The sequence below is a fragment of the Megachile rotundata genome, chromosome 1 (assembly GCF_050947335.1).
Source record: "Megachile rotundata isolate GNS110a chromosome 1, iyMegRotu1, whole genome shotgun sequence".
Lineage (NCBI taxonomy): Eukaryota > Metazoa > Arthropoda > Insecta > Hymenoptera > Megachilidae > Megachile > Megachile rotundata.
This window is the reverse complement of record NC_134983.1, coordinates 18,653,522-18,673,476: the sequence shown is the minus strand read 5'-3', so window position 1 is coordinate 18,673,476 and position 19,955 is coordinate 18,653,522. Positions and strand designations below refer to the sequence as shown.

Genomic DNA, 19,955 nt, shown 5'->3' with positions numbered 1-19,955 from the left:
TCCTTCATCAAATACAAAGTTTGAAATATGAAGACTTGAGCATTAATGGACAGTCAATTTTTCCCACGGATAATCAAATTTCCTTATTCGTGACCCATTTAGTGGTCACTTAATGTGGTCATTATTAGTTTATATGACTTATTCAAATTTCTTCGTTCTTGCGTCTACCCAAAGTCATATAATAGGCTCCTACTGTATTTAGCAGTACAGGTAGCATTTAATTTATGGTATGTAATTTAAACTTAATTACTTTTACTTCCGAAATTATTAGACGCGATTTAGAAGGGTGTATAAATCAGAGAGGGTATATCCTTTAATATTTATATGTACTATAAAGTTTTAATTACTACTTATATTTTTGCATTATCTGAACGTAAATTTTTGTCAAAACAAATTTACCATTTTTTAACAAAAAATATTTTTTTAGCAGTAGTAACGTAATATGATTCAAAATATTTATTTCAACCACGCATGCGTGATGAAACGACAACTACATTCTTCATTGCGATTTGTTTGTCATTTATTCTCTGTCGTATTCGTACAGATATTTTGAAGCGATGTAGTAAACAATATATTGTTTATTATCTAATAGTTGAATATTAATTAAATGTAATAGTTTTCAATCATCGGAAACTGTATAATATAATATTATAATTTGTTAAATATTTTAGGAAAATGTTGACAAATGTAATGAACATACATTTTTAATTCTTGTTATATAACAAATAATTTATTTCTTTGTGTGCAACATTTTTGAATTTAAACAACGTTTAAATTATAATCAATTATCTATCAACGTGATAACGTGTAAATACATAATTATACCTTAAAGTATGGAATTGATTTTACTTGGCACCAAGCACTTATTTTTCTAGTCATTTTGAATGATATAGGATTAGAATAATAGTGATAATAATCATCATTTTATTTATTTCCAATGAATGGTAAAACTAAGTAATTTTATATGTACCATAGGAAAACTGTTATTTAGAAAGATATTACTGCATTTTTTATATTAAAAATTTTGCAAATAATGCTTAAATTTAAATGCATCAATCTTTTTGATTTAATATTCTACAGAAATGCTGATGACAAATTCATGACATAGATTAGATTGTAAGAGAATGATTATAGACCCTATATTTAATACATATAGTATAATATTATAAAGAATAAGATACGCTTGCTTTATTTAATCATAACACTTTAAGCATGTTCAAATAGGATTGCAGTATGTATAGTATTTCATCTTAAAGTGCACATGTACAATATTTATAAAGGAGACAGAGCATGAAATTGTCCCAAAGAAGAAGCAGAAAAATGTTATACTGGCTGAATTTGCTCGTAGGCAGATATAATTTAATTTTCACAAAAATGGTTTGAATCCCCTTTACTATTATCAACATTTCTTCATTCTATTATTCACATTTTATTTGCTTTGTTATGCAACTACTATTATTATAGTAAAATTGCAGCACATATTAAGATATTTAAATCGTTACAGGTATATACTAAATTAAGGAAATATGAATTTAAAATACATAGAAGAAAACCAACAAATGAAAAAACATAGCAAACTTTTATATCGATATGGATATTTTCTATCAATGCTGTTGTGTATGATACTTGCCTCTATTAGACCACACTTTGGCAAAACAAATGGTATTTCTACTGTATTTATCATAAGGCATTTATATTGTAAATTTTTATCATATATTTTAGGTATACTTAATGGGAACATTATCATCCGATATTTTGCTGTGCCTTTAACATATCTGGAAGCAGGTTTATTATGTGATCCTAAATCGCTATATTCAACATTAAATAATGGTTCCCTTCTAGTATTTACAATGATTTTTATATATATACTAATGCCCTTTTTAATGAAGATTGGAGTATATTTATTACTTTATGCTGATGTTAATATATGGCTGTTAAAGGGAATGGAGGTAAATAAGTAAAAATAAAGATGCTTGTAGAACAGCCATGATCAGCTTTTTATTCCAGGTACTTTACTGCATGCCACCTCCATTCAATACAAGTTTTGTTCTATGTCGATTAGCAAAAGCAGATTTGTCAACAAGTATTGTAATAACATTAGTTTCTCATTTTGGAGGGTTATTTATATCCCCTATATTATTATATTTTGTGGTAAATAATATATGTATACATTTATTATTTTATAAAAGTCTAAATCTTTTTTATGCACTAATTATATATATATATATATGATTCCTGTTACAGTTAGGAGCATCTACACCTCCTCTGGTTGGTGTGAACATTAAAGAAACTATTTATAGTACAATTATACCATTACTTATTGGTATTGCAATTCAAATTATTATTTTAAAGTATGATTTTTGTTTCAAAGTTAAGTCTCCATGGTTTTCTCAAGGGCTGTTATTAGCTACAGCATATCACTGGTTTTGTGATGCTGTTTTAGTGGATGCATCATCATTACAAGCTACAGATGTATTATTATGTGTATTAATAGGTAAGTGTAGTAATACTAACTTTACTAACAACAGATAAATGTTTACCAATGATTGTTGTAACAATTGTATAATTTTTTTGCATGTAGTAAAAGTATTATTGATTTGAAATAACTGTAAAGATATAATTTTCATTAACTCAGTGTGGCATTAGTATCTTTTATGTTTAAGCTTGCGTGGGACAACTCTTTGTTAGCTGCTTATGTTGGATTTTGTGCTCTCAATGGTTGCCTCGGGATATTGTACTAGCTACACTTTTTACAAGTACTCACAAATCAGTTGGTCTTGGCAGTTGGATTTTACGTGGTGCTTATCATGGTTCAGCCCATAGTTCAGCAGTGAACTTACCATTGTGTGTACTACCGGTTGCACAATTATTGTTGGGTAGTTTATTAGCTAGCTGGTTATCTCCGTAATGTAAAAAGTCTTATGTGACAAACTTAAATGATGTTGTATACATTTTATTTTTTGTTTAAAATTGCATGCATATAGCATTTATTTTTTTAATGTAATTTATTTTTAATTCTCTTATGGGATTTTTAATACATGTCTCAATTCATTGCTCTCTTAAAATATAGTACAAAAAGTACATGTTATTTTTACAGTAATTTTGATTCTGAAATACTGTACAATATTTTGCTTAACATTATCGAAGTATGGAACCAAGAAACAAGTGATTGTTTTACATACTACGTTTGCTACATTGAAAACACACTTCATAGGAATGGAGTAAAAACTTTATTTTCTTCTTGACTGAATAAATAAATTTTTTTTCGTTCTTGTTGATTCAATTGATATCGAATTTTTATAAAAAAAAAACTAGTTCTTATAAAACAGTTGCCTTAGTAACTAGTGTACGAATTTTAAACAAGAGGAATTTCTTAAGTAGATAACGTTTTTTAGAATGTAACATTTAAAAGCAAATTATCACCTACATTGTTTAACATTTAAAAATAAAATACTTAATGAAACATCGGGTAGGATTTTACTTAGAATTATTTTCAAAATGTATCAAATAAGTTTATTTCTATGTATATCGAAATGCCGAAGGCATTAAAAACATAGTCTGTGATTTTCTTTTTCTCTAAGTTCACACAGAGTGTACACGAAATTCATTTATTGCAGAATTCAATACTTACCTTGAAAACTAATCTTAAGAATTTGTATGTAACAATTACATCAATTAATTTTTTTTTCAGTGTATATTAAAAAACACTAGTGTAAAATTATGCACGAATAAAGTTCTCAATTCTAATCAACTTAATTTCATTAACATTTGACAAAAGGAAATCGTGACAATGATACATTACACTGTACATCATTACAGAGATAATTTTAAATAGTACATATTAAGTGAAAGTAAAAAAAAAAAAAGAAAAAGGAGAAACCAATTACACTACTCGAAGCGTTGTACGCTATATGTTTACGTGATAATTATATAATAAATTGTATTTGTATCTTACAAGTTATAAATATAGTTTCCTCACTTTCGATTGTAAAATTTTTGAAATTATAAGTATCTACTTATTCTAGAAGTCTGGCTACAATTATCATAGTTATATCTTAAAAGAAATAACAGTAGACAATTCACAGTACTACACACGAAAGAAAAGGACTGAATTCAGAATAAGATGTTTCCCATACAAAACATAGCGATTTTATTCTACAAATAATGGGATAAATTTGGTTAGTTTTTTTCTTGTTGTAAACTTGCATATCAGTTTTCTATTTTGCAACGCGCAACTCGGTACGGTATGTTTTTTTATAATACCGATATAATGCGCACGCGTATATATTTAATAATATTAACAAATAGTGTAACACTCATGATAACGTGTATGAGCTCATAACCTGATTTTTTCGTGAAAATCATGGCATTTGATGCATCAAACGACAGTGCAGTAATGGCGCAAGTGGTGGGCACGTATTGTTTTGCCCAGGTCATTACACAGTCATTATAGCTGGTACCAAATTTTTGTCACGAATGTCGCTGACCCTGCTATCGCCGCCAACTTCGAGATTCGCCATCTTCATCCTCTTCCTCTTCGTTTTCTTCAAGAAGCAGTGCTTCGGCGTTACCCTGTTAAAGTTTATAAATCAACATTTTAATGAAATGAAATAGTATAAAAATAAATTAAGATAAATGTAATAACACCTATCAATAATTAATGAAACAGACTAATACCAGTTCCTAGTACGTAACAGTCTAGGTCAGAAATTCTTAAAGTGTGATCCATGTTGGAACTTTGAGGCTTTTGGAATTTTCTGACTTTGGAACTATGGAATTTTGAGACTTAGAAAGGTGTAGATTCTAGAAATCTAAGGATCTGGGAATATAGGAATTTAGAAATATACGTCTCGACGTATCACACACATGTTATGCTTTTCACAGTATTGATGAAGAACTCACTTCCAAATCAACATCTTCATCTGTGGTAGGTGGTGCTTGTTCAGAACGGGAGGTAAGTTGTACAGACGTATTTGTATTACTACCGCTCCCGCCACGATGTAAATGATGCCCGGACACCCATGTTATGGATAATAATCTATCTTGAAATGTGCGTCCCTTTGCTAAAGCTACCTCGGCTTCTTTCCTTGATTTATAATTGATTACAATCGAAGGCGTTGCGTCATCTACTATTTGACTCACTATTTCTCCAAATTGCTGTAACGCAACGAAAGTCCAAATGAATTACAAAAATTAATACTTGAAAACAATAATGACGAAGAATAATTAAATTCTTACTTGAAAATGCGCTAAAACTTCAGCCTTTTCTTCGGTTTCGTAACCAGAGACTAGAAGACTCGTCGGTCTATGATCTACCGAAACATGAGTAAAACTACCTCTACCACGGCCCCTGTACGATAATGCGTGAGTACCACGTATAACTCTACTGGATCTTGTACCTCTACCGACAGCTGGGCCCGTATTTAAACCCAATGCAGCAGCCTGAGCTCGCAGCTCGTTTAATCTCTTTTGTAATTCCCCAGCGTCTTGTCCCTCCTGTTGTGCAGTCATTAAATCTAACTCGGCGTCTAAAATCTCTTTTTGCGTTTGTTCTCTGGATTTAACCTGCGTCTTATTTCCACCGATTTGTCCGTTTGCAGCTAAATCTTTGCGCAAATTGTCAATAGATTGCTGCATTGTTTTTATCGTTGCCATAATTGCATCTTTTTGTTCTGGATTCTTTTCGGCTTTGTCGATCAAAGCTCGTATCTCTATCAAATGCTTATCTAGTAATTCTTGTTTTCTCTTACGCAAATCGGCCGTTAATTTTAACGCCTCTTTACGTTTCTCTTCTTGCTTTTTCTTTAACGTTTCCTTAGCAGCTAATATTTCTTGTGTCTTTTTTATTGCGAGAACTTTTTCTTCTCGTGTAGGAACAGTGGTAGTTTTTGGTGATGTGGGAACTATAGTCTGCGTAACTTGTTCTTCGGTCGAACGACGAGTGGGAATATATTCATTTTCTTCGGTTTTCGCTGGCACGTTCACAGCAGCACCTAATCTTTCCTTCACAGATGGACGGCAACCTGGACAAGTAAAATAGTGTTACATTGAATATTAAATATTTTCATTCAAATGCTTATAAAATGTTTCAAGTAACTAGGAAATGTGCAGGTATACGATAATTAGGACTTGGGTAGTGTCGGGTGCACTCGGGCAGGTTCGGAAGGATATACGATTACCCACACATCTTTAGATAACGATCGGAAAAGCCTATAATTAACAATTCAGAATATCAGCTTACCTGGTGGCACATTTTCAATAGCGCCGCCGGCTGCATTGTTGTTAACATTGTTGTGCCAAAACACTTTGATAAATCTGTTATTCAACACAGCCTCTGTACTTCTGTATGCAGCCTTTGCTTCAGCTGGTAGCTGGAAGGTAACCAACGCTCCCTCAGGATCTCCGCCGAAATTAACTTGGATATTTACAATTTTACCAAATTTTGAAAAATGATTATTCAATTGGGTTATATTGTTCAGGCTACGTGGGACTTTTTTTAATTCCAGAGAACAATTAGCTGGATTATGTACCACTCGTTGTTTTGGTCCAAGACGATTGAAATCAAATGCTTGTTTACGTTTTAATGGATTCGTTTGGGTATGCGTTATTTCAGAAGAATTTGTATGCGGAATTACTGGTACGCTGATCAGTTCCCTCTGACCTCTACCATAAATACCAGGTCCTGGTTGGGGATGCCTTCCCCATGGCATTCGTGGTTCCATGCTTGGTGCATCAGGATTATATTCAGCAAATGCATCTATCAACATTTATTTTACGTTACAAACTTTTAATAATATTCTAAACAAAAAAAGTAAACATAAACACAACCTTTAACCTATCATAAATCAAAATTGAAACACTCCGTGTAAAATATGTATTCATAATATTCCATGATTTTTTCGTTTGCAAAAGTAAACATTAAGCTTCGTATTTAAACAACCTTACCCATGTTAGAATGATGTTGATTCCTTAAATGGGGAGGAGGTAAACTTGCAAGAGGAAGGTGTTGCGGTGGTGCATTTCCATTAGGTCCAGGAGGTGGTTCTGGTACGGCTGTTACAGGTACTGTTCCTGGTGCTTGAGCACTATGGGGACCAAAAGTCAAGACCCGGCTTAAAGCCACATCTTCTAATACAACCGGATCTGTACCATGATCATAAGGACAAAGATCTCCCCTCATGCAATATCCTTTCTCTGCAAGAGCATAGTTTTAAATTTATAATATTGTACATCGTATTGATCGATTTCTAACAATCCAAACGGTACAAACCATCAAAATCTCTGCACCTCCTTTTCGTTTGAAATCCTGGTTGGCTATTCGGAACGCTAGAAGCAACAGCAACAACACTTTGAATTGATTGACTAGTAGTAGACAGCCTCATGTCTACATCTCCGTGATTACTATCTTGCGTTGGTGTGCCACCACCAGGACTTCCTTCAATTCTATCTGTTCGATCTACTTCCATTCTTTCAGACCGGTCTATCTTCTTGCGATCTAATGATCGCGATCGAGATCTAGATCGAAGAGGTGTTGGAGATCTGTTCCTAAATCGTGCTCTATGATCGCGGTTATCAGGACCATCTCGTATCCTTGGTCGTATTGGTGATGTACTACGACTCCTGCTTCGTCTATTGAAAATAGAATTAACGTTACAAATGAAAAACGAAGTTAGAATATTTCATCTTTTAATATAAACAGTGTATGGACCTCCTATCATGCCGTCGTGTATTTGGTGGTGATTCATTTCTCCATGGTCGACTCCTATCACGTTCTCGATCACGTCGGATATGTTCCCTGCTTCTAGATCTACGTCTGTCCCTTTCCCATGAACGTGAACGTGACCTTGTTCTGGACCTCATTCGGCCGCTTCTATAAACATACGTAATAAATATTTTAAAATACCACGAAGTCTCGCTATATGGCCCTAAACGTTAATAAAAATAGAACTTACCGACTTCGGGAACGTTTTTCTTTTTCTTTGTCAACTTTTTCAGAGTCTGATTTCCTAGTTTCACGTTTACCTATTGTCATAGGTGCAGATCCATTCATTTGGAGGGGAGCAGGAGGATTCGTATTCACAGAAGTAATTGGAATTGTACTTTCAGTTACTTTTTCTGTGGCCATCGCAGGTGGTGGTGGATTTACACCTGGAGGTGTCCCACCACCATCTGGATCACTCTTTGCTGGTGGTAGTACATATTCTTGAGTTTCCAATGTTTTAAACAGTAACTCCACAAAGTTTTTGGTTTCTGCAAAAAAAAGAATATTAACATTGCAACGAAAATAATTAGTTAGTCATTTTTATAAATATTATTTTAATATAATCATACCTTGTTGTAAAAATACATCAAGTTGTTCAACCATTCCACCACGCAACTCTTCCAAAGTTTTGTCCTTCTTGACAAGAGCATATACATATTTTGCTAATGCAGCAGGATCTGCATCACAACTAAAAAATTAAACACATAATAATTATATCTTCTATTATAACATAATGTTCTAAATAACTTTACAAATAGATATTTATAATTATTAAGGCATAGTATTGATATGACTGATACCATCATAAATTTAATTGATGTTTGGTATCATAATGGTATATTTCTTTAAACCCTCAATAATTATGGTTACGAACAAATTTTAGAATTATGTGACATAATTTCAATAGAGATCACAAAATGCAAGAAGAATGATAATATTAATCCAATAAATCATATATGAAGTTAGTTACAAGTTTTTAACTGGTCTATTATAAATCAATGAAAACATTTTCAATGATTACCTAAATATATTCAACATTTTTATGAAATTGTGATTTATTTAAGTATTTTTTCCTTTTGAACTTCTATTAATCTTTACGATACCCTAATCTTTATGTTAATGTTTTTACAATAATTCATTTACAAAGATAAAATTATGTTTCGGTTATTCATTACTGTCAACAGTCTCTTTAAAAAATAAATAATTCTTATAGATTGTTTATATACCAAAAAGTATTTTTACGATGTAGTATCTCATGGAAATAGATATGAACTTTACATTGTGGCACAAAATGCCAAAGAGTTAAATACTCTCTGTATAATCATCTGAAAAATGTTTGCTATGAAACACAGATGAAGCAGATCATTAAAGGACCTATTATTATTGAGCTAGTTGTTGTTCAATGCATGATAAGGGTGATGGAAGCAGTTGGACTAAAATGACCTATCACGAATCATTCAGAAACAGTCAGGTAATACATGTAAATAAAATTCTGCATGGGGTGTAAAGCACAGCACATGTACGGCCATTTACAATATCAAATGCATACACATACAGCTAAAACTGTACTCGGACAAGCTGGCCTACTTACAGCGGCTCCAAGACGGCTGTGAGCCACGCCTTGAATTGATCTGGATTCTCTATTATCATTTTCAGTGAATATGCGACGAAAAACACATGGAACTCTTCAAAGACACGCGTTAATTACACAATTTCTGGGCGGGAATAAGTACTCTCCTAAGTAAAGACAGTCGCCATTCTGAAATCTCGCTCCTATACATGCAGTATTCACATAGATGAGATTTCGTTTCTAGAAAATGTCACAGGAGTCGCTGGCTGTAGCCGTGTGTCAGATAAGCTAGGTCCCTTCGCTACTTTATCATCATAAACTGAATTGAACGTAGCTACGATTTAATATTTTAGGTTAGTTTAGGTTAAGGTAGGTTTATTTTTCCTCTTATATTTTATCCTCGAAAGATGTTTTAGGGAAAAGAAAATCTTGTATTATTCAATGATTATAATCATATTCAAAATTTGTGTTAATTTTTTGGACATTTTTTATTTTGTCAATTTATTTGTTTTTTAGTTTTCTTTTCTCTTTGTAATGTTTTACAGCATTGGCATTATAATGAAAAAATAATAGTGTGTTTAAAAACACCGGAAATTATCGACATTTGTTCCCCGAAAAGTTACTCGTTCAGTGGTGTGAATGAGAGATCATAGCTCGCGCATTGCGGCTAATTTCAGTATTATACGCCTTTCACTTTGTACATTATATACAGGGTGTACAAAAATATATAAGTAGGGAAAAGAGACGATGATCTAAATCTAGAGTACACAAAGTAAAAGATCACTGGGTATATATATTTGGCATCGCGAAAATCGCAACCGAGCATGCGCATTATTCTTGAAACCAATAGTATTTGAACCAATCATATCCTGTATGCGCAGAATGAACAAAAAACTCATCGCGTGAGGAGTATGATCTTTCATGGAACTAGTAGTAATGGGATTTTTTTAATAAATAAGTAACATACTATGTTCTTAATGAAAGATTTGATGGAAAATATTAAAAGTAATATTTTATAATGTTATACAATAGAAATGTCACAACTATTTGAAGATCTGAAGCTTGCAGAAATTTGTGAGGCTATGTATCATTCTTTATATTTGAATCTTTGAGGTAAAAGTTCCCGCCATTTGTTCAGTACGATATAATTTAAATAAGTATTCTCAGTTTCGAACAGGAAGCAAACTTTTAATAACATTTATATATAAATGCAATTCAAAATATTTTTATTTAAATAGATATATATAAAACATTTTATCAATATTTTATTAAATGAGTATATCGTTCGTGTAATTCTTGCTTACATCATAAGTTTATATTTATATATAATATATTTTGATTAACGTTATAATTTTAATTTAATTTATGGATAAGTCATCTTATGTACACAACTCCATTTCTTCCTGCACGGGAATTTGCTTATTTTTGTTGTAATAATGAGTTATTATCCCAGCACCCAAGGCATCAGCTACGATGTTTAGGGTCGTTCTAAATCGATCTCTAAAAATATGACATTTGATTATTATGAATGAACATTTGCGATTATATAGATATGAATGGTAAATGCTTACACAAACCAATCGATGGCGATAATTAACGAGACATCTTCTACAGGGACTCCCACAGAATTTAATACCATTATTAACATTACATAACCACCACTAGGTAAGCCAGCAGCACCAATGCATGATATAGTGCAAGTTATGCTACAAATGTTTCCAATACATTTTACTATTATTATCTAATATTATAATTGTAACAAAAAAGGATCATAATACAGACCTGATTATTATGATTTTGAACAATGAAAATTGCAATCCATGCAATTGAATAATAAAAATTGCACCAATACTTTCGTATAATGCAATACCATCCATATTTATGGTGGCACCAATTGGTATAATAAATCTACATATTTTGGAAGGCATTCCAATGCGTTCTAAGCATGATATTGTTACAGGGACTGTAGCTGTACTGAAGAATTTAGCTTATATTGTAAATATCATCGATTACATAAATTTGAGGTATCCTGTATTAAATATATTTCAATTAATTACCTAGATGATGTACCAAATGCTGTAACGAAAGCTGGTCCAAGCTTAGTTATAATTTTGTATGGAGATTGTCGAGTGCATATGAAATATATTAGAGGAAGTACTATTAATCCTTGTATAAGTAACCCACTGAAGACAGTTAGGATATAAATTCCAAGCCTTCGCATCACACTATTAAAATCTTCTACTTCTAGAATCTTTGCAGAAATAAGAAATAATGCACTTATTGGTACCAGCCTATATAACATCAATTTTTATATTATAACTATTCATTATCATTGCTTCATTATGTGGTAAGTGATATTACAATATTGTCCAGCTCATGATCTTCATCATTGCTTCTGATAAAGATCGAAAGAAATTTATTAAAGGTTCACCCACTGACTCTATCTCTCCAATTGCTAGGCCCAAAACTAAACTGAAGAATACCAGTCCCAAGACATTTGTTCCCATTATATTTGTGTGATCTATTTTCCAATCATATATTGGAGCTACAAAACCATGTTTTATTAAAATTTTGCATGCTTGACATTATTTTATATTGTCATTTTAACATACCTGATTCATTTTTTGGTTTTATTAGTACAGTTTGATACTGCAACAATGTTTCATATATTTTTATATTATTTGAATATATAATTTTAACAAAAATTAGGGAAGTAAAATGACATTACCTGTGATAAGCATGCACTCATTATATTATCTGGTACCAAATTTCTATAAAATTAAGAAAAGTAAAAATAAATATATTTAAAGGAGTATTAAAATTTTACCATTATATGTATTATAAATAAGATACCGAAATAAATCTAAAATTGTATCCACTGTCATGGAAGACTTGGTTGAATTTTGTGATATAATATTTTTGTTTTTAAGTAATTCACCAGGTTTTATTGTTTGAACAAGTATGACACTTAGTATTATTCCAAGTGATGTTGTTGTCATATAATAATACAGAGCCATTGATCCAATCTGTCCTACATATTAGAAAATTGGTCAGTCTAAGAGGCAGCTATTATATTATAATAAAAGTAACATTGATTTTTTTAAGTTTACCTGATTTTTTCAAGTTACAAGTAGAACTCACGATGCTAGTCATTACAAGAGGTAATATTAAGCAATTTACCATTCTCATGAATAGTTCCCCAGGAAATTTTAGGTACATTATATTTCTTTTGGTCCATGGTTGAGGAGTTGAGATTTTAAGAAAAAAACCTATTGTGATTCCAGCACACACACCAGCAACAGTTGTTAATATTAATTTTTGTCGCAGTATTCTCTTTAATAGATTCATTTTGTTCAAAAATTGTATGAATGAATAATCTACTACAATCTGAGAGTACAGTATGTTATCACAAACTTGTATCAAGATGTTTGAATTATATTTTTAGTGTAAACTTTTAGAATATTTTATACATACAGATACCCAGAGTGATTTTTCAAGACAAATTTTTTTGTTGCACACTTTTCTAAAAAATCTGACTTAATGAAATCTGCCGTCTTATCTAAAATGTTAGGCAGGAACATTAAAAATAGTGGATATTACCTTGGGAAAGATATCTTATGACAGTGGATGTATTTATGACTCTTTTATAATCATGATGGAAGTTATAAGGGAGTTCTACTGTTATCTGCTACAGCAAACTTTTTCTTCTAACTAGAACCGTTTTGATTGGATATCATCATTAAATTACGTCGGTGAAAAACGAGTCACGCTAAATAAATAAATCGGTAGTATTGATATTTTGCTTTTTATTTATTTTGCATCTATTACAATATAATAAATATGATCGTGCACAATACATGAAGGATGTGTATTTACACACGTTTTTAATCTTCAGGCCATAATTTTACGTATTTGTAACTGAGTTTCACATTGTATCGCTATAACTTTTTTTTTCTTAATTATTTAATATAATTTATACATATCTTTACAATTCTGTATCATTCTTTGAGTTAATCAATTAAAACATCACATTATGCATTTTATCTGCATCCAGTCTTCTGAAGGAAAAATCTCATAACACATTGTTCTTTCATTAAACTCAATGACTATCAATCCTTAAGGTTTCAATAATTAGTTCATCGCCGTTTATATGAAGTATTAGTGAGATCAATAAAGAATTTTTTATTAACGTTACATTTATACAAAGTCATGTTTTGTAATTGTTTACATGTCTAGATCTACATACTTCTCTATGCTGTTTAATATTTGGTTTTCTTGTTTGTATAGTACGCATTTCTTTATTTCTCATATTCGTCGCGATTTTTATAAATCTTTTTCGTTCATTTTTTAATGTGAGGTAATTTGATTTTGCTCAAATAAAAAGAGAAAAATTTATTTATTGACTTCCGCTTTTTGGTAATTACGATTCGCCAACCGCAATAACGGATTCCAGTGTCCTGCTGAGATGGTGCTTCTGACAATACAACCTATGTCAAAGAAATTATAATCCTGATTAGTCCATTATTCTATTCGTAACTTATTACAATTAATTATTAAGTAAATGATAAATGAACTCGACATGACACAAACACACTTAAGTGGAGATTAGTGAGACCAGTTATTCTGAAAAGATTAGAATATTAAAATTTTGTTTAAACTCACGTTTGCTAATTCCTAGTCTTATTGCAAAATCTAATGTTATACATAGTTATCTTTGATCATGCAAAATCGATAAGTTATGCTTTAGTAAAAAAGGAATACAAAGATCTACTGATACCACTTCCAAAACTGAACGCTGTAATTACAACGTGTAAGGATCAGCTACTTCTATTTTGTTTTTTAGAAAATTCAATAATCATTTAATATCTCAAAATATTTAAGAACTCGTCATTCAATAATCTTCAAAATTAAAATTGAAAATTGGATCAAACGAAATTTGAGGGATGGAAATATTTAAATTCTAATACTAAGTGTATGATTCAATAGAAAATATTGTATAATATTCATAAAGCATAATGGAAAATCGTGTGGTGCATTGTAAAATAAAATATATATAACACATTGTTCTGATCATTTATACAATCTTATATGAATTGAAAGTTTTGTTAGGTCTTTTATTTGTTCTTTACAATTGTTTAAATTACATTGGTTTTTAGCATTAGATACTTTTCTTTGTGGCCCTCAAAAGTGAAACTGTATTAATACCTGTCCCTACAAAGGTGTTTCCTTTCGTGCCTCTGCTTTCCACTGAAATCCATTTACTCGCGTTGTAATTGGTTTATTTCTATTAGTTGCATTCTCAATTCCATTTCTAACACCTGCTACTAATCTCATGGCTGGGTTGGAAACCAGTCCATTGCGCTTTGGTTTAGCATTGCTCGCACTGCAATCAAAGATCATTTTATAATTCAACTAAAACATTATTCTCTTTATTTACAACGAAGTAATCTCTTTGCAATATGACTTTAGAAACATCTGTTCACATTTTGTACTCTTTGACAACTTTAGTATTCTTCCAATATTTTACTATTCTACATCACTGCTATTAAATTGTGAATCCTATATTTTAAGCACATTGCAAAGAATTATTTCTATGAATATATTGTTAAGAGACAATAAATATTTAAATAATGATAGAAACCATACCTGGCAGGCATATGTTCAGAGGTATGTTTCACGCTTCTGCCAACACCAGCTCCACTGTTCCCTAGTATTATCCTCATGTGGGTGTCCCTAGTGAAGTGGGTATCAGCCGAGTTTCTCTTCTCGTCGAGGCCATTTTTCTTGTCCTTCGTCACGCTCAAACCTAACATCTCGTTCGTGAGTTCGAAGGGTTTACCGATGTCGTTCTTGTCGATGATCTCGGTCTTTATGTTGATGGGTTCGTAAATCGCCGATGTGTGATTGTATCCACCGATCTGCGCTTTGTACGGTAAATTCTGATTGTTCGCTGTCAACAAAGAGACCCCTAGCTGGCTCTGTATCACGTTCGCGGCCGTCTGAGCACTCGGTGGACTGGTGTTCGTTGGCGAGTACGGTATAAGGCTGTCGCTCAACGGTGAATGAGGCGGCGAAGCATAGATTGGACTTTGGGGTTCGCTTTTCAACGGTGACAACAGTTTGCTCAACGGACGACTCTTCGCACCCCTCGAGCATTGTTGTAGTTGTTGCGTGAAAGATAATGGTGTCTAAAATTATAGGAGTCAGATAATGCCTTGGTTTTCGTGCGGCGAGTTAAGTCTGAAGCTTGTGTATAGATCGCCTTGATATTTACGCTCGGTAAGATAAGTCTTGAATGTGTTAGGGTTGTACTCGAGAGAAATAAATTCGATGAAAAGTGATTGCAAAAAACGATCTGTACACGAGTGCGTGAGAACGGAACGAACAAAAGCATGCGGCAGAGTTAATGAAACGTAATGGATGATCCCATTGGAAGTGGTATCGGAGGTCGAAGATTCTCCAAGTACAGCGTTAATGGAAAAAAGCATTAAGAAACGTCAGTGTTACCTACTTTGATTACCTGATTCACCATCGAGTTCTGGTTGAATTTCCCTTGATCGCTCTTCGTGCTACCGGTTAGATTGCTGCTGGATTTGCTGTTGCTGGAATTATTGCCCAGGGAGACGCAGCTTCGCCTCTTCGTTGAATCTGGCGATTCAGCTGGACTGTATTGGGTTGACAGCGGATTCAGAATCGCGGATGACGGTTTCGTTTCTGCTGTTGAGTTTGACGTTACCGAGGTAGCACTGCTACTTCCACCTGCGACAGTAATACATGTTAAAGTAATTATAAGAGTTAACGCTACAGTAATTATAAGAATTATATTCTATAATTTATGTCTTAGACATTGTCATGTTTGTATCACTTCTTAGACTCTTCTTAATGTATCTATGCAATAGTGTGGACAGTGTAGTTAGTGTGGAGATACTTGGTCACTAAGTCACATGTATAAAATGAACAAACCTCCGTTAATTCCAGGTCTTAGACTTCGTTGATTAGCCGAATGTTCCTCGAGTAGCCTAACCACAGTGTCATGGCCACTTTTGGCGGCCACTTTGATAGCATTGCGACCGCAGTGATCAGAGTGACTCGGATCCGCGCCATGATTCAGGAGAGCTCGTACGCAGTGTTCATGACCTTCTTGTGCAGCAATACCTGATTTATATTTATCCACATAAACATTGTTGCATGCTAATATGACTAGATAACAATCTCGAAAAAATAATCCTTGAAGAGGTTAATTATTAGATGACTGTTTTACCTAAAGCAGTTGCGCCTTGATTACAGGTATGATCAGGAGTAGCTCCATGTTCCAGCAGCAATCTGACGATAGCAGCATGACCTTGCCAGGCTGCTGAATGAAGAGGAGTTCTATTCTCATTGTCGCAGGCGTTCACACTGGCACTACCTTCGGTTAGCAGTAAAGCTACCATCTCCACATGCCCTTGCCAGGCACTTACGTGCAGAGGAGTTCTGCCCTAAAAGATCACGCGACATTTGTACACTCTTAAACTTGTAATTTGACAATTAGACTACTTATTTAGCTCCAGAGAGGCTATATTATTTTTACTTACTTCTGAATCTCTACTTTCCACATCGGCACGCGCATGTTCCAGCAAAAATCGTGCCATCGCCAGCCTGTTCTCCAAAGCAAGGATATAAAGAGTGCTCCTGCCATCAGCGTCCTTCGCATTCACGTCTGCATTGTGAGCCAGCAATACTCTAACAGTATCATAATGCCCCTCCAACGCTGCTACCCTACAACCATTTCGTTTCTTCATAAGTCATTTTGCAAATTGAAACAACGTCGCGATGTTTTATTCAAAGATGAACGGCGATATCGTTGAATCACCTGAGAGCAGTTTTCCCATCGTGAGAGTGTTGATCGATGGGAGCACCGTGTTGTTCTAGTAATCTTTCAACCAATGTAGCGTGACCCTCTTGTGCCGCCAGCATCAAAGCACCCTTTCCATCGTTATCAGTTTCGTCGATCTTAGCTCCAGCTTCCAGTAGAGCCTCGCAAACGTCGATGTGGCCTTCAAACGCGGCGTAGTGTAAGGGTGTCCAGCCGGAGTTGTCTCTGTGCTGTTCGTCCAAACCTGGAATATAAGTGTGCACTTTAATCGTTCATCTATGACCTTAGTGGGTGTCTGACATTATTAGTAAACCCAGAGGACCTTGTGCATCATAGACAAAAATTCTGAAACAATTTTATACCTCTGTCTAATAGCTGTTTTACAACGTCAGTGCCACCCTGTGCAGCGGCCACGCTCAAAACGGTTCTACCCTCGTTATCGATGCTATCAACATAACATCCCCAGAACAACAGAAGAGCGACCACTGATCCGTGGCCCATACTGGCAGCTGCCCACAAAGGAGTGCGTCCAGTGGCATCACAATGGTCCACGTCTGCCTCGTACTCCAACAGCAATTCGCACACATCTCTGTGGCCTTCAAATGCAGCCACTAGCAACGGGGTCATGCCATCTTTGTCTTGGTGATCAACTGCGGCACCTCTTTCCAAGAGTATTGTAACAACCTGCGAGAAAACAACAAATAATTAATTACAAATACATTTGATAATATACGTTTTAGGCTAAAGCCAATAATCTAGAGGCTTTCATGGCAAGGTTTACATTTAATACTGATGCTATGTATTCTTCAAACTTTGTGCTTGTGCTAGTGAAATATTGGGAATCTCATTCTTCAGGATATTTTTGCATTCAAAGCCTTACACAGTGTTAAGTGTGATCTGAGATTCCTCAGCAGTTTGCTAATTTAATTTATCTACATTCAGACTTAAGGTTCTTCTGCTTACTATAACTCTGGATGAATCATACAGAAAACTAGACGACAGAGTAGGAGAAAAGTAGGTGTAAAGATAACGAATGAAGAGGCAGAGAAGAGTTGAAGTACAGACACGTGTAAAGCTAGAAGCAGAATGAACTTTTGCATAATGATGCAACCACATTTGACGATTAGCATATTAGGTTAGAAGTGATGGTCCTGAGGCTTTCATGACATGGTTCACACTTAACACTCAAAGCTGATACAGTATGCTTCAACCTCTGAGTTAGCTACAATACTCTGACAATGTGGACCTCATTCTTCAGCACATGATTCGCATCCAAAAACATTATTAACTCTGATCTGAGCTTCCAATTTGTTAACGTAATTTATCTGAACTCAGTCTCGGTCTTTGTTAAATGTTTTACTTTTCAGGTTTTGCAGTTCTGGATGAATCACGGAGAAGAGTCATCAAAGTATAGATAAGTGGGCAACGAATGAACAGGCAGAGGATATAAATGGACACGAGTAAAGCCAGAAGCAGAACTAACTTTTGCATAACCATGATTGGAAGGGACACATAGAGCAGCTACACTGAGAGCAGTCCTTCCGTCGCTATCAGCATGATCGATCTCAGCGCCGAAGTCTAGAAGGTGTTCGACAATCTCGCTGTGACCCATGTAGGCAGCAGCAATTAAGGCGGTTCTGCCCTCGTCATCCGTTCTGTTGACGTCGGCGCCGTGCTGCAGAAGTGCTTTAACGATGTCCTCATGGCCACCCCACGCAGCTGCTCTGAGAGCGGTTCGTTGATCCCAGTCAGCGCAATCCACCATTGCTCCGTGCTCCAACAGCATTTCGACCACCTACGCGATTTTATTTTCGTATTTTATATTACCTCTTGCAATTTCTGGAAACCTATTCGTCCTGACGCCCCGCACGCCAGACATACATTTAATTACATACAGTTTAGTGCAACTTAACAGATATAATTAACCCTTCCTCGAATCTTCCACAGTGGTGTCTCAAATTTTTTAATAAGAATTAATGTAAATGTAATTAATGTATTATATATTTATGTTCAAAACTTTATGCAGGCAAATATTCATTACCACATCAAGTTGCCAAATATTACAGAGTAAATTTTTACTTCAGTTTGTTGGATTTGCTTCAGCTTGCAATTTAGATAAATAATGAAATTAGGAAGTCATCTAAATTTTAACATCCGACAGAGGGTTATTTACATCTTAACAGTTGAGTTTAGTATGATAAGCTTCAGAAACAAATGTACAGGTTAAGGTTTATGTAAAATACATAGAAATTAGTGTGACAGTACAGTGCATAGATGTTGCGTTCAAAGGGTCAAATAGATATTACAGTGAAATTACAGTGCTGGATCGAATGTTGGTTTATTATAAAATGGTCACCTGAGTGTGTCCACCCCAAGCAGCAGCTCTAAGGGCAGTCCACCCATCGCAGTCAGCATGATCTGCACAAGCTCCAGCAGCCAAAAGTACTCTGACTACGTCTGCGTAACCGTGTCTGGCAGCAAGGTTCAAGGGTGTTTGACCATGACGATCGGTGGCTTCCAATTTTGCCTGGAATTGAAAAATTATGCGGTTTAAAAATATATTGCAAACATATACATTGTTCTAATTAATTAACTTCTTTAATTTTTTTATTTATTTAATTAATTAATGTTATATAAATTGTACACTTTATATGGATAAAACAATCAAGTATTGTTATGTGTACAATAAAAATGATGTAATACACTAATAATCAAAATTATAAGTTCACCTCATAAGTGAGTGTTATGGGCAATGCAATTACTCGGAT

General features: G+C 33.9%; 4 protein-coding genes and 1 long non-coding RNA gene across 22 annotated transcripts in view; 2 read left to right on the top strand and 3 right to left on the bottom strand.

Moving 5' to 3' along the window:
* The first annotated feature begins 543 nt into the window (after window positions 1-543).
* Window positions 544-4,027, top strand: LOC100881166 (sodium/bile acid cotransporter 7-B). Of its 9 annotated transcripts, none has more exons than XM_076533560.1 (8): window positions 544-687; window positions 1,225-1,377; window positions 1,505-1,662; window positions 1,723-1,949; window positions 2,008-2,151; window positions 2,245-2,494; window positions 2,664-2,844; window positions 3,098-4,027. In XM_076533560.1, the coding sequence occupies exons 3-8, from the start codon at window positions 1,527-1,529 to the stop codon at window positions 3,243-3,245; spliced, it is 1,086 nt and encodes a 361-aa protein (XP_076389675.1). In that variant the 5' UTR covers window positions 544-687; window positions 1,225-1,377; window positions 1,505-1,526; the 3' UTR covers window positions 3,246-4,027. The 9 variants fall into 9 exon arrangements, with proteins under 9 accessions (XP_076389675.1, XP_076389671.1, XP_076389686.1 ...); XM_076533556.1 differs by having other exon boundaries at window positions 546-687; window positions 1,212-1,377; XM_076533571.1 differs by having other exon boundaries at window positions 594-609.
* Window positions 2,244-9,577, bottom strand: swm (Zinc finger protein swm). The gene is made up of 10 exons (XM_003704042.3): window positions 9,354-9,577; window positions 8,332-8,450; window positions 7,953-8,250; window positions 7,709-7,870; window positions 7,271-7,629; window positions 6,946-7,194; window positions 6,242-6,757; window positions 5,239-6,023; window positions 4,903-5,157; window positions 2,244-4,572 (listed from the first exon to the last, which is right to left on the bottom strand). The coding sequence occupies exons 1-10, from the start codon at window positions 9,410-9,412 to the stop codon at window positions 4,492-4,494; spliced, it is 2,883 nt and encodes a 960-aa protein (XP_003704090.1). The 5' UTR covers window positions 9,413-9,577; the 3' UTR covers window positions 2,244-4,491.
* A 631-nt stretch (window positions 9,578-10,208) lies between these two features.
* Window positions 10,209-19,761, top strand: LOC105662688 (uncharacterized). Of its 4 annotated transcripts, none has more exons than XR_013038749.1 (4): window positions 10,209-10,445; window positions 10,883-11,327; window positions 11,394-16,114; window positions 18,555-19,761. It is a non-coding gene; the product is annotated as an uncharacterized LOC105662688 (long non-coding RNA). The 4 variants fall into 4 exon arrangements; XR_013038751.1 differs by having other exon boundaries at window positions 10,883-11,679; window positions 11,792-16,114; XR_013038750.1 differs by having other exon boundaries at window positions 10,883-11,679; window positions 11,758-16,114.
* LOC100881278 (excitatory amino acid transporter 3) lies at window positions 10,612-12,680 on the bottom strand. Its single transcript, XM_076533544.1, has 9 exons — window positions 12,443-12,680; window positions 12,186-12,363; window positions 12,061-12,103; window positions 11,945-11,981; window positions 11,694-11,877; window positions 11,390-11,623; window positions 11,115-11,306; window positions 10,904-11,038; window positions 10,612-10,832 (listed from the first exon to the last, which is right to left on the bottom strand). Exons 1-9 carry the CDS (start codon window positions 12,678-12,680, stop codon window positions 10,712-10,714), a joined length of 1,362 nt encoding a protein of 453 aa, XP_076389659.1. The 3' UTR covers window positions 10,612-10,711.
* Window positions 13,122-19,955, bottom strand: part of LOC100877696 (uncharacterized) — a 186,010-nt gene continuing 179,176 nt past the window's right edge. For 3 of the 7 annotated variants that reach the window (XM_012287164.2, XM_076533453.1, XM_012287166.2), the window contains 11 exons: window positions 19,544-19,714; window positions 18,671-18,982; window positions 17,550-17,871; window positions 17,185-17,431; window positions 16,907-17,090; window positions 16,594-16,810; window positions 16,296-16,487; window positions 15,844-16,091; window positions 14,979-15,520; window positions 14,538-14,715; window positions 13,691-13,819 (listed from right to left, as the gene is read on the bottom strand). In XM_012287164.2, coding sequence (XP_012142554.2) covers window positions 14,544-14,715; window positions 14,979-15,520; window positions 15,844-16,091; window positions 16,296-16,487; window positions 16,594-16,810; window positions 16,907-17,090; window positions 17,185-17,431; window positions 17,550-17,871; window positions 18,671-18,982; window positions 19,544-19,714 — 2,607 coding nt within the window. In that variant the 3' untranslated portion in view covers window positions 13,691-13,819; window positions 14,538-14,543. Of the gene's footprint in view, window positions 13,820-14,537; window positions 14,716-14,978; window positions 15,521-15,843; window positions 16,092-16,295; window positions 16,488-16,593; window positions 16,811-16,906; window positions 17,091-17,184; window positions 17,432-17,549; window positions 17,872-18,670; window positions 18,983-19,543; window positions 19,715-19,955 lie in introns of all 7 variants that reach the window. The other 4 variants (XM_076533459.1, XM_076533464.1, XM_076533469.1 and 1 more) reach the window with 4 other exon arrangements.

Excerpts from the sequence above, each read along its gene's own strand:
- LOC100881166 (XM_076533560.1), top strand. The coding sequence starts at position 1,527 with ATGAATTTAAAATACATAGAAGAAAACCAACAAATGAAAAAACATAGC. Across the intron at positions 1,663-1,722 it reads ACACTTTGGCAAAACAAATG|GTATACTTAATGGGAACATT; the intron begins GTATTTCTACTG and ends CATATATTTTAG. Across the intron at positions 2,495-2,663 it reads ATTATTATGTGTATTAATAG|CTTGCGTGGGACAACTCTTT; the intron begins GTAAGTGTAGTA and ends TTTATGTTTAAG.
- LOC100881278 (XM_076533544.1), bottom strand. The coding sequence starts at position 12,680 with ATGAATCTATTAAAGAGAATACTGCGACAAAAATTAATATTAACAACT. Across the intron at positions 12,104-12,185 it reads ACAATTTTAGATTTATTTCG|AAATTTGGTACCAGATAATA; the intron begins GTATCTTATTTA and ends TTAATTTTATAG. Across the intron at positions 11,307-11,389 it reads GCATTTGGTACATCATCTAG|TACAGCTACAGTCCCTGTAA; the intron begins GTAATTAATTGA and ends TAAATTCTTCAG.
- swm (XM_003704042.3), bottom strand. The coding sequence starts at position 9,412 with ATGATAATAGAGAATCCAGATCAATTCAAGGCGTGGCTCACAGCCGTC. Across the intron at positions 6,024-6,241 it reads TATTGAAAATGTGCCACCAG|GTTGCCGTCCATCTGTGAAG; the intron begins GTAAGCTGATAT and ends TTACTTGTCCAG. Across the intron at positions 4,573-4,902 it reads ATGAAGATGTTGATTTGGAA|GGTAACGCCGAAGCACTGCT; the intron begins GTGAGTTCTTCA and ends AAACTTTAACAG.